A 12,909-nucleotide genomic window follows, 5' to 3' on the forward strand; every position below is an offset into this window, starting at 1 on the left:
TTTAATAGTCTTAAAGTTTAATAACTTTAAGACTATTAAAAACGTAATAGTTTTAAAGTCACTTATTATTAAATAGCTGAAAAAGTAAGAACATGTGCAAGAAGGGTGTAGCTGTTGCAGTAAAAAGTTTGTTAAGGCAGGAATGATTTCCTGTGTCGTTCAGTGGTGCTTTTCGGTACTCTCAGTCTCTCACTGAACGTGCTCCTGTGACTGACCAGCATGTCATGGAGTGGGTGGGAGGTGTTATCCAACATTGTCTTTCTTTTGGACAATGTTGGACATCCGCCTCTCCGACACCACCTTGAGGGAGTCCAGCTCCATCCCCAGAACATTACTGGCCTTACGGATTCGTTTATCGAGTCTGCTGGCATCTGCGACCCTCAGCCTGCTCCCCCAGCATGCAACAGCATAGAGGATCGCACTGGCCACAACAGACTCGTAGAAAATCCTGAGCATTTTCCGGCACATGTTGAAGGACCTCAGTCGCCTCAAAAAATAGAGACGATTCTGGCCCTTCCTGTAAAGTGCTGTGGTGTTTTTAGCCCAGTCCAGTTTATTGTCAATGTGTACTCCAAGGTATTTATAGTCCTCCACAATGTCAACACTGACCCCCTGGATTGAAACAGGGGTCAAGTGTTTCCTGGTCTTCCTGAAGTCCACGATCAGTTCCTTGGTCTTTGCCACATTGAGCTGCAGATGATTCTGCTCACACCACGTGACAAAGGAGTCGCCCACAGCCCGGTACTCTGTCTCATCATCCCTGCTGATGCATCCAACCACCGCGCAGTCACCAGAAAACTTCTGAAGATGGCAGGTCTCTGTGCAGTGGCTGAAGTCTGTGGTGTAGAGGGTGAAGAGGAAGGGGGAGAGGACAGTCCCCTGTGGTGCCCCTGTGTTGCTGATTACCTTGTCAGACACACACTGTGCAAGACGTACATATTGTGGTCTTCCTGTCAGGTGATCAACAATCCAGGACACCAGAGAAGCATCCACCTGTTAACTTATCACCCAGGAGGGTCGGCCTGATGGTGTTGAAAGCACTGGAAAAGTCAAAAGACATGACCCTCACAGTGCTCGCCGGCTGGTCCAGATGGGTGTAGACCCGAATGAGCAGGTAGATGATGGCGTCCTCCGAGACGAGGCTGATAAGCGAACTGAAGGGGATCCAGATGTGGTCTTACTATGGGTCGCAGCTGGTCCAGGATGAACCTTTCTAGGGTCTTCATGATGTGGGAGGTCAGTGCCACGGGTCTGTAATCCTGGGGGCCACTGGGACGTGGCGTCTTTGGTACAGGGACGAGGCATGATGTCTTCCACATCACTGGGACCCTCTGCAGACTCAGACTCAGCATAAACAGTTTATGAAAGACTCCACACAGCTGGGGGGCACAGGCCAGGACTCACTCCGCCTGGTCCAGCAGACTTGCCTCAGTGAAGTCTCCTCATTTGCATCTCAACCTGGTATTGAGTGAAGGTGATGGGTGGGGGAGGGGTGTCAGGAATCTCACAGGAGGCAACAGCGCCATGTGAAGAGAGAGGCTGGCACAGTGGTGTGGCTCTGGATTCCAGGCTGACCACAGGTGAGGTTGTGGGGGTGTGAGCAGACACTGTGGTGTCGAATCTATTGAAAAACAGATTCAACTCGTTAGCTCTATTCTCACCTCCCTCAGCTCCCCTGCTCCTGAATCCAGTGATGGTCTTCATGCCCCTCCACACCTCTCTCATGCTGTTCTGCTGGAGTTTCCACTCCAGCTTCCTCCTGTAATTGTCCTTAGCCTCTCTGATCTTGTCCTTTAGTTACACCTGGACCTTCCTCACCTCCTCTTTATTGCCCTCTCTGAAAGCCCTCTTCTTGTTGTTGAGGAGGGCTTTGATGTCCTTAGTCATGCACGGCTTGTTATTTGGGTAACAATGAACAGTCTGAGCTGGAACAATGGAGTCGGTGCAGAAAGTTATGTAGTCTGTGATACACTCAGTAAGCCCATTGATGTTATATTATATGTATATATATGTTATATGTTATATAATAATATAATAATAATAATAATCTATCCACATATGAAGTGTGAACTTCGGCTCACTTCTTAATATATTACCTACAGGAAAAACATCTCAGCTCTTGCTCCAGCACTGATCCGCTGGGCACATTGTGTCTCTCTCTGTGGTCTTTAAAGCTCATGACCTCAGTCGTCACACTTTTTTTTAATATGATTTGCAAAATTTCCACTGTCAGGAAATCAGGACACATGTTTAGACAGCAGTTTAAAGATGAGTTTGAAACGTCCAGGCAGCCCATTACAGTAAGACCTCAGCACAAACACCTTCATAAAACCTCAAAACAAGGTACAGTTCTCATTTGTTTGCGTTTTTGTTTAATAATGATTATTTTTATGTACATTTTCCGTTGTTTGCCGACCAAAGATGCCGAGTCTCAGAATCTTTTGCACATTTGTTTGATTATATTAAGACTTCACATCACATTTTTGTTTTTTATAATCCAAGTTGCTTACAGCCTTTTTATGCTCTTGAGTCTATGCTGGGAGACACAGCAAACCTTCTGCAGGGAGGGGTTGAACTACCTGAGCAACCTCTGTAGGGTCCATGTATCTCCTCACACTACTAGTAGTGACACCGACACTAACACTCAGCTAGTTATCTGAAGTCAATAGAACGAGAAGTTTAACTTTAAGCTTATACTCTGATTTAAAAGTTTTCCTTTATTGTATTTATTTATTTGAACTATAGTAAATAATTGTACTGTATATTTCAGGTCTTTTAGCCACTGTTCAATAATGCTGCTTGGACTTCATCTTCGATACAAGCCTCCCTCCAACAGCTCTGCCCTGGCTGGAGTTGAAAGGTCTAACTTATCCTGTGATGGCACTGAACCGGCCTTTTATGCTTGGGATGTTGTCTCAGCACTGTGCTTTGTTTTTGGTTTTCCTTCCACTGTTGCCATCCTCTGGGAGATGTTTAAAATACACAGGAGAAAAAATCCATTCTCACCAAATGAGTTGTTCATACTTAACCTCTCGATCATGGATGTTATCTTCTTTGTCTTCCTTCCACCTGGAATACTAAATAACTTCATTTGGCTGGGGTGGGACTTCATGTCAGTTTGGTGCGGTGTTTATGCCTTAAATATGTGTGGGAGACCGCTCCTGATGGCTTGTACCTGTCTCGACTGTTATCTGGCTGTGGTTCATCCAGTTGCTTATCACAAGAGGAAAGGTCTGGCTCCCAGGGTTGTGATGGCTGGCATTGTTTGGACTCTCACATTCGCCTCTGGGATTGCATACTCGCTTTCTTCAAATTTATTTAACAGCATGCTTCCTGTTGTGACATATCTAATTGCTGTTATCATAATTGTTATCTGTGATGGTTTTATTTTCTATACATTAATAAAGTCTGACTTTGGCAGAAACAACATCAATCCCCAGAAAAAAAGGGCCATTCAAACTATCATCTTCAGCCTGACCATGGTCATCATCTCTTACCTCCCTCCAGTAGTTCTTATTTCAGTTGAGGGGTACCTGATCACCAAGCTGTCGATTCGTCAATGTATCTTAGACTATCTAGTTACCCTCTCATCCTCTTGGGGATCTGCTGTCATGCCTCTGCTTTACCTGTATAATATTGGGAAATTCGATTTTTTAAGGCTTGGACGGTGCAAGTTCTAATTGAAGCCACTTTTAATCGTTTTTGCACATTTCTCTTGTCAAATCAGTCCTGTAGAAGAAAACAAAAAATTTTCAAACAGTCAAAACTAAAAACAGCTCAGTTTACAGATAAGCCCTATTCAGACTGTTTTTGTTTTTTTTTGTCTTGTGCACATTTAGATCATAGAAAGTGCCCAAGCCACCTCTATTGGGTGGGTTTCTGTGATTCTGTGAGTCTATATGTACTTTTTTTCTCTTCTATGTGGAAAAAAATGAAATAAAACAACAATGGAAACCAAATGAAGAAAGCTTTCATCTTCTTATACAACCCATTTTTGGAAAAGTTGATGTACTGTGTAAAATGTAAATAAGAATGATTTGCAAATCTTATAAAGCCACACTTAATTCACATTAGAACACAGAAACCAGATCAACTGTTTAAACTGAGAAAATGAAGTATTTTTAGGACAGGAGGCCATTTTTAGCATCAACTCATGTAACACATGGCCCTGTCATGTAAAAATGAAAGATTTGCTTTTAAACCTTTTGATTAATTGAAAGCACTAAAAGCAAGACAGACACTCTTCGTGTGAGCACAGAAGAGTTTTCCACTTTGTGTCAATCCATTTTAAACGAGCTTTGTCTCAGAGACGACAGCTGGGTTTCTGGATCGTGTTCACATGTGGCTTTTTCTTTGCATGACAGAGCTTTAACCTCCATTTGCTGATAACACAGTGAACTGTATTCACAGCCAGTGATTTCTGGAAGTGTTGCTGAGCCCATGCTGTGATTTCAATGACAGAATCAAGCCTGTTTTTATTGCAGCTGCAAGGGTCAAAGATCTAATATAGAGTTTTGGCTTTGTCCTTTGCGCACAGAGATTTCTCCAGATTCTCAGATTCTTTTGATGATATTACCTCATGTGACTAATAAGAAATTAAAGTTTCACAGTTTTACATTCAGTAACATTATTCCAAATTTGTTCCACAATGTGTAGAGATAGTTTTAAGTAGACTAGCAAACCACTGCTCATCTTTGTTTTAAGAAGCTCTGCCTCACTGAGATGCTCTTTTTTAAACCCAGTCATGTTACCAACCTGTTACCAGTTAACCAAATAATTTCAAAAATGTTTCTCCAGCTTTTTTAAAAATATATTTTAACAATGTATTTTCTCAGTTAAAGATTTGAAATGTTTCATATGTTCCATTGTGGATACAATTGAGTTTAATGAGATTTGTAAATGATTGCATTCTGATCTTAAACAACATTTTACATAGTGACATTTTGGGAACCTGAACTTTTAATTGAATGTCGTTTCCATTAATACACTGCACATATACTCTATTCATTGTTAATTAGAATAATAATAATAATAATGATAACCCAAGACTTTAGAACAAAGTCGTAGGTGGTAAAACGGCAGAGAATCTGGTGACATAAAACCTTTATTAGCTTTTAGATACAGATACTATCAGAGAAAAACAAACTCTAGAATCTCAGACTGAGATTTTAATCTGATAAATTGAATGAAAAAGTCCAATAAAGAGGTATGAAAAAAGGTCCTGCTCCCATTTACAAGCCCATAGACTGGAAAACTTTGGGAAATCAAGAACTTATTTTCCATGATTGATTTACATGGGCTTCATCGGGTGAATGATCACGTTACAAATGTAAATCTTGAACGCAGGCAGGTCATCTTTCATGACACTCATCTTCACACAGGTGTGCAGGTATAAGCAAACATCGTTTTCATAACTCAGTGCAGAAGTCGTAGGAAACAATAACATGTTAAGTAATGTGAAAATTGTATATATTTGCATTATTCAAATATACGAGCGAAACCAAAGGTGCATTTCTCCAGTTCACAACAAAGTACATCCATATGTTTATATATAATCATACATAGATATTTATTTTAAAAAATGGAATATAGTTGTAACAATGTGAAAAGTAATAATTTAAAATTAACAAGAGGCATCAAAAGCTATATGTGATATATGTGTTTTACATCTGTGAGCAGTGGAGAGGAGTAACTTTTTTCGTTCTTTGAAACAGTCTGGATGATACATGCATTGAGTGCACTAAGATGGAACAACTCAAGTTATTTTTAATGTCTGTGGAATCAACTGCAAATGCATAAAATTATATTTTATATTATATATTATCTGCTGAATTACTATTCTGCTTCATTCTTCTGCCATTTTTGCAGCAACTTCTATTTTTAATCCATTATTTTCTGCTTTAATAATTTTAAAATGATTAAAAATAAAATAAATCTGTTCTGCTTTTATCGTGCCAGACCTGTACTACACCTTTATATATGCAAATCCTTCCTAGCAGCAAAGATTATTCAACCTCCCCAGATTGCCCAAATACAGCAAAGGCATGATTGCACTTCCTGCTGTCGGGATGATCAAGGCAGGTATTGTTAAGACGCACTCGTATTCGCTGTCATCTCTGACAATGAGATGCCCAAAGACGTACAGCAGCACTGGGGGGAAATATGAGGTGATGGTCATGACCATGCTGTTGGTGATGATCTGGAGAGCCTTCTTCTTCCTGGGGTGGAGATGTCCCCCGCTGCGATAGGACTTCTTCAGGGTCCAGAGGATGGAAGCATCACAGATTACAATTATGGGGAGCGCAATGAGGTACACAAATGTGGCCCATGCACTGTGGTTTAGCTCTTGATCAACTATGGACATGGACCCTTGAACCATCGTAGCAGTCCACGCAGCAGCAGCCATAAGGACCCGGGGAGTCAGACTCTTCTTTGTGCTGTAGGCGATGGGATGGAACACAGCCATGTAGCAGTCCAGACAGATGCATGCTGTTAGAAGAGGTCGTCCAGCCAGGTTTAGAGCATAGAGAAAACTGATGAAGCTCTGGAAAGACATGATGCGCCAGAGGAGGAAGTTAGTCAGGCCAAGTGGGACAAAAAATAGGAAGACCAGGCCCATGACAGTGAGGTTGATCATGAAAACATCATTAGGGGTGATCGAGGTTCCAGCTCTGTGTCTCTGAAACAGCTCCCAGAGAACAGCAGCACATGCAGGAAATCCAACCAGAGAGAAGAGAGCGCTGAAAAACACCCAGACTATAATACCTGGTGTTACGTCTGCGCAGTGTCCCCACTTGCTCTCCAAAGGCTCGCTGGAGTTGAAGGTTAGATTCTGAGAGAGCATTTTGAAGCAGTAAGAGGTTCTCACTGATCGTCTGCGCCTGAAATGAAACAGAAATGAATGAGATTCTCCCGAGGAAACAAAAATCTGAAGACGCTTGCTTTTCCAGTTTCAAAGTCATCTTACCTTCACGATGCGTTCTTATTATTGGGAATGATTTTGTGTAGATGCACATAATTTGTTTCTCCTATGAAAATGCTTATTTGAATATGCAAGTGACAGCGAGGATCATTTTTCAAGCTTGGCATGGACTGATTTATTATTTTTTTAAGTGACTAATCATCTGATCTTAGATCCTGCAGATTTAACAGTTATTAGAGGAACGAGTTTTCTATTTATTAACCAGCAACAAGAGTAAATGCTCTGGCTACCTTTAAAAAAAGAAGAAGCTTTCTTTCACATGGTATAGTTAAAGGTCAGAAGTCAGGGGTGTGACCTACCTGGGAGACTACTTTAAATAACTATTCTTCATTATTCGTCCATGGATACAGTGACTTTTGCCGTTGTGTGCCAGTGTCACAGCTCGTGTCGGTCAAACTTAATCAACTTTTCTCGAGTGATCAAAGTTGGAAAAGATGTAGCAGATTAAAACATAATTTTGTAAACGAGTCAAAGCTGATGCACAATAAAAGCATTTTCACAAAGAACAAATGTACAACATAAGCAGGCAATCTAACAAGAAATAATATATTATTTTTAAAAAGCAGTAAAGTGGGCCTACCTGCAGCTACAGTGAGGTTTTTATATGTTTACATCTCTCTTTAAAAGACTGTACTTTCTCCATGTTTAATGATTCCTGTTGGTAGAAGACCTGCAGAAAGTGGTTGGACCATGAAGCCGTTTAACTTTCTACCTCAATGGTACATTTTAGGTAGAGCTTCCTGATTATACTTATAAGGTTAAATTATTTTTATGTATTTAACAACGAGAATAAAACTACTGCCATTAAACCCTTTTACCTTTGAGCCAAAACAATGCTTCTAGGGTTTATATATTACTTGACCGTCTTCCCAGTTTCTTTGTGCTGTGAAATGATTAACTTCTTGGATTATGTTCACAGGTAATATAGTACTGTATTAATATAACACTACAGAGTAGAAGCAAAGTTACAAGAGGGTAAATTATAGACTGAATTATAACAACAACTAAAGATTGTTGATCTTCAAATTTCTTGAGCAAACAAAACTATGAATGTCAAGTCCAAAAAAATATAGTAAGATCTGGGATTAGGACACACCTGATCAAAACTCTAGGTGTGTGAAAAAAGGAAAATTTTAAGCCTAATCTTAAAAGTAGAGAAGGTGTCTGTCTCCTGAATCCAAAATAGGAGCTGGAGAATAAACTAGAGAAAACGGGTGATCAGATCTATTACTATGGAGCAGAAAGATTTGGAACAAAACAGCTGAGAAGGAAGGTTAGGGTTAGGATAAGGAAACACTGATGCTACTCGAGTCCAGAAGACACGAGAAATTGAACATACTATGAAGAAAAGATGGTAGCAGAAAACAATGGAAGAAATCTTAAGTGGAGAAGAGGAACCCTCAGAACATAATGCACGAGGAAGGAGAAGGCAAGAACCTCCATCTACAGTGCCCACTCGGGTTTGCCTTTTCACAAAAGAAGAGCAGTGAGGTACCTTCTGACATACCACCGATAACATCTGATGGACGATAGTCCCCCGTGGTGCAGCAAGGTTAAGAGGGCTGTAAGCTTCAGCTCCAACAAAGAATCGATCCCTCTCCAGGTCAAAGGTCAAACCCTACTTAGCACACTGTGATGCACGAGAACCAAAAACTAGCTTACAGTCAGTATCACCAGTGTGCCAAATGAGCTTCCACCAATTTCCCAGATTGCTCTAAGAATCTAGGAAAAGTTAGTATCAAGAAACTTTTAAATAAATCAAATAAAAATGGAAGAATTACATATGTATAAACCAGACAGTCAGGGTAGACTTTAGTGTGTAACAGCCTTGTTTTTTCTTTGCCACAACATATGCAAAGTTTCCTGAAGGCCATAAAGTGTGAACAAAATGCTTCCATTTCCTCAACATAACCAGGAAAAAGGAAAGTCACTAAAGAAACATTTAATATAAATGTTTTTGCATTTTGCCAGGTGATAGTCATTAGCTCATAAGTAACTGCACTATATCTCAAGCATAAACATCTTAACTTACCATCGTGTTTTAGTTTTGGTCGTAAGCTCACCAGTAAAAGTCCAAAATGCAGACCTCAGGTCCAGTATGCCACGTTTGCTTTAGACAGCTCAAAATTACATTAATTATTCAGTTTTTAATGCTCTGATTTGTCAAAATTAAACCATGTCCCCGTGGGACTCAAAAGCAGCTCCACTCCCCACCACCAGGTGGCAGGAACAGCTCGTGTGAATAACATTCAGTATTTCTAGAGCTGATAGACAAATTTAATGCATTCAATGTTTCAACAAAAGGGTTTGAATGACATTTTTCACCCTTATTATTAACTCTCGATCCCCTGACATGTTGGTTCAGATTGCACAGCTCAATGTGGGTCCATAAATAAACTGGATACAGAGGAGACTCGTTTTTCACTCTAAATGTTTTATTGTTTCGCCTTACGCAAACATTTCCATATAAAAAAATGACCATTTCTTCTTGAAATAACTTTGCTCTGCTCCCTGCCCACAGCAGAGCATCAATGTATTCAAATTAGCTACCACTGATTTACTGACCAACAGAAAGATAAATCTGCTTAAATGCAAAGTACAAAAGATATATTTCTCTCCAAATGTATATTGATACAGATATTTAATTTTACAAAACCTTCAGCACAATCTGGTTAGTTAGCTGTTCCTTCCTTTCTGGTTAACCTGTCAATGAAACGTGCAGGTTCTTGCTTCAGCTGCACTGGACACTTATCAACAGGCTTTGAGTTGATGTTTAACACAACTATAAAAAACAGGCAGAGGCCTAAATTTTCTTTTGTGCCTTTTCTTCCTGTTAAAAGGGAGTTTTTCCTCCCCACTGTCACCAAATACTTGCTCATAGGGGTTTGTCTGATTTTTAGGGTTTTCTCTGTATTGTTGTCGAGTCTTTACCAAAGTTTGAGGCAACTGCTGTTGCCATTTGGTGCTGTACGTTTAGCTTTTTCCAATCAGAAAAGCAACTATGACTAAAAGCTTTGAGTTTCGACATTCACCTCGTCATCTGAGAGATTCTGCAGTCGGAGTCATCCAGATACAGTTCATTATTTATGAGTGCCATCATTGTGGTTTAACGGCAACCAGATAAATAATACATTCATAAACAAGGAAGGAACATCTGTGAGCGGTGCTATCACATCTTACGGCTTGGTAAAAAACAAACAAACAAAAACATATTCTCCTGCTTTTATAGGATTTTTGTTTTAATATCTAAAATAAACATAAACTCTTTCCAAATCTTCCAGAAAGTCCATTAATTTTCTTCTGGTTATGGAATTCTGGTTGTGGTGGGGCCTGCAGCCTATCCTGACTGTTGTAGCGGGGTACACCCTGGACCTGTCACCAGTCTCATCACAGGCAGTGGATCTGAACGAGTTCAATCCACGGGTTACAATCCCATCTCCACAGCAGCTGGGGTAGACTCCAGCCCTCCTTAAAAATCTGAACTGTATACAAATGTATACATCAGTGTTTAGGTTAACAAAAATACAACAGGACCAATGCTCCTAATAAACCTTAATCAGATCTTTTAGTGGAGATATGAGGTTTCCACATGACCGCAATGACACCTATGAAGGTTTTCATTCCAAAACACCACACTGTATATCCACAAAAAAAATAAAAAACCTCACTCAAAACTTTAATTCTAAATCAGGTTAGTGTAATATGATAGCTAAGGGGTTTAAAACAAATCCAGTATATACATTTTTGTGTGTGTAAGAAACTGTAGTTTAAAAATCAGGCGTAATATTTAATAGAGATCTTATTCTGGAACAAAACTCTTCACAACCCGTATGAGAACGTCAAAATAAAAGACAAAAAACAAGAACCGCAAAGACTTTCAGAGTAAAACTGACATGAATGAGGGGGCAGTGCTCATTTCAGAACAAAGTCTCACTGATGTCCTGCTCCAGCCATTATGTGGACAGTTTATACATGTGAAAAGAGCCTCAAACTCAGTAGTAGTTGTAAGGTGGATGCGGTTTGGTTTAGTATGCTAGGCAGAGAAGGAAGAAAAAAAAAAAAAAAAAAGAAAAAAAAAAAAAGAGAGAGACCTCGCCTGCTTGTTTCAAGACCGCTCCAGGATTACAAGCCTCAGTGAACCACAACAACTCCTTTCCTTTCAAACGTCGCCGCTCTGGGTGCGCGAGTTCGGAGAGCGATGGCTTTCGGACGAAGACACGAGGGTCAGACAATGACTCCATTGACTCAGTTTGACACCCCACTCCACCCCACCCCCGCCTCCTCAACCCTACACCAGTTAACATGAAGAAAAAAAAAAAAATCTTGCTTATTATTAACTGGGATGTCAGTGAGCTCTCAGTGAGTGGAATTTGAGCCATGCATTGATTATTCAAAAGCAACGCCTCCACAGAATCCACTCCAGGGTCTAGTGGATTGCTTGCACGCACGCACGCACGCACGCACGCACGCACACACACAGGCTATGTCTATATGTTATGCAGATTCTTCACTTCTTGTGGGATATTTACTGATAGCTTTCTTGCACAGTGAAAAGCCACTAAAATCTCTAAAGGCTTACTGCGCTTGGCGGGTGCACACAGAGTTGTCTGACATGTACACAGTGTGTTCTTATTATGACTTCAAAGTCAGTAGTTCTCCATATTTCTCAGAAAAACTAAAATCCCTGAACAGTTAACCACTTATTCCCATTTTTTTTAGACATTTCTGCAGCTTAAAAATGTCTCCTCGTACCTCAATAGCTGATGACTCGTACCACAAAGTAGCTACAGCCACGGTCACCAACAACCACATACATCAGTGCGGCACAATGCCTCTGTCTTCTCCATACAGGATGCCTTTCTTTCAGGGAGCATGTCTACAGGCCAGATGGGCTGCAGGGCCTTCTCTGTCCAAAACAAAATGGCTTTGAGAGTGCTGGAGACCCCCGTCAGGTCTGCGAGAAACTGACCAGAATACTAAGCATCATCTTCAACGCACATCACGGCTCACTTTGTCAAAAGTGTTATACATCTTTCTTCACTGTTCAGCTGCACTCAGTAGCATATCCACAGGGAACTGAAGGAAATGCACAAAAATAAAAAAGCTTCACATATAGTGGAAAATCTACAGATATTAAACAACTTAAAAGAAGATGACCATAAAAACAATCATGATAACCTTCTTGAACTCTTTTGTTTATGGTGTTATTTACAAAAGAAGAAAAAACTTCTTTTTGGCAGTTAACAGTCACAGATTGTTTAGAGGAAGACATGAATACAAATGGTGCCACAGGCACCACTTGAATGCTACACTGTGTTGAGTCCATGCGTGTTACAACTGGGTACTAATAACGTGGCATTTAGGGACAACCTCGATCAGTTCGGATGCCGCTGCTTCTCCAGACAGAGTGAGAAGATTCCAGTTGCACGTTCGCAGCTCCGCTTATTTTTGCTATGTAAATGTTCATCTTCCCACTCTCCAGTTTCCCTCAGTGAGACTCCGTCTGTGTCTCCTTTATAGCCTCACCGTCCCTACCCTCAAGTATGCCCACTCCAAGTGTCTGCTAATCCTAAGTATTCTGGATTTTCTGCAGTCGGTGTCACAAAACCGTTCATATGTCTGGTTACTCCTCCGTTGCTTTCCAGTCCTGCTGGGCCGTCCCCCGCCACAGCCCCGGGAATCGCCTTGGGCCCGAGGTCCAGATAGTATGGGTTGTCAAAGGCCGGAGAGGTGGAGTTCACTGGGATCAAATACCCTGGGTTTTCCACACTGTGACCTGAACTTAGGCCGTTAGGAAGCCGGCGGTCTATTCTGGATTTTCGAGGCAGTGTGCTGGGCCGCTCAGGGAACCCTGGCCTGAGATCCTGAATTTCTTGGTTGACGTACTCTGAGAAGGTGAATAGAAGAAGAAAAGTCAGAACATAATC

General features: G+C 40.8%; 2 protein-coding genes across 3 annotated transcripts in view; both read right to left on the bottom strand.

Annotated features, from left to right (window-relative positions):
- Positions 1-5,992: 5,992 nt before the first annotated feature.
- Positions 5,993-6,844, bottom strand: LOC120718188 (proteinase-activated receptor 3-like). Its single transcript, XM_040006611.1, has one exon. It carries the CDS (start codon positions 6,842-6,844, stop codon positions 5,993-5,995), a length of 852 nt encoding a protein of 283 aa, XP_039862545.1.
- A 2,552-nt stretch (positions 6,845-9,396) lies between these two features.
- erbb2 (erb-b2 receptor tyrosine kinase 2) overlaps positions 9,397-12,909 on the bottom strand; it is a 33,052-nt gene continuing 29,539 nt past the window's right edge. For both annotated transcript variants that reach the window (XM_040006517.1, XM_040006518.1), the window contains exon 27: positions 9,397-12,869. In XM_040006517.1, the coding sequence (XP_039862451.1) occupies positions 12,520-12,869 (350 nt within the window). In that variant the 3' untranslated portion in view covers positions 9,397-12,519. The remainder of the gene's footprint in view (positions 12,870-12,909) is intronic.

The sequence above is a fragment of the Simochromis diagramma genome, unplaced genomic scaffold (assembly GCF_900408965.1).
Source record: "Simochromis diagramma unplaced genomic scaffold, fSimDia1.1 OVJJ01000518.1, whole genome shotgun sequence".
In the NCBI taxonomy this organism is placed as follows: Eukaryota; Metazoa; Chordata; class Actinopteri; order Cichliformes; family Cichlidae; genus Simochromis; species Simochromis diagramma.

Coding starts and splice junctions, on each gene's coding strand:
- LOC120718188 (XM_040006611.1), bottom strand. CDS start 6,844: ATGCTCTCTCAGAATCTAACCTTCAACTCCAGCGAGCCTTTGGAGAGC.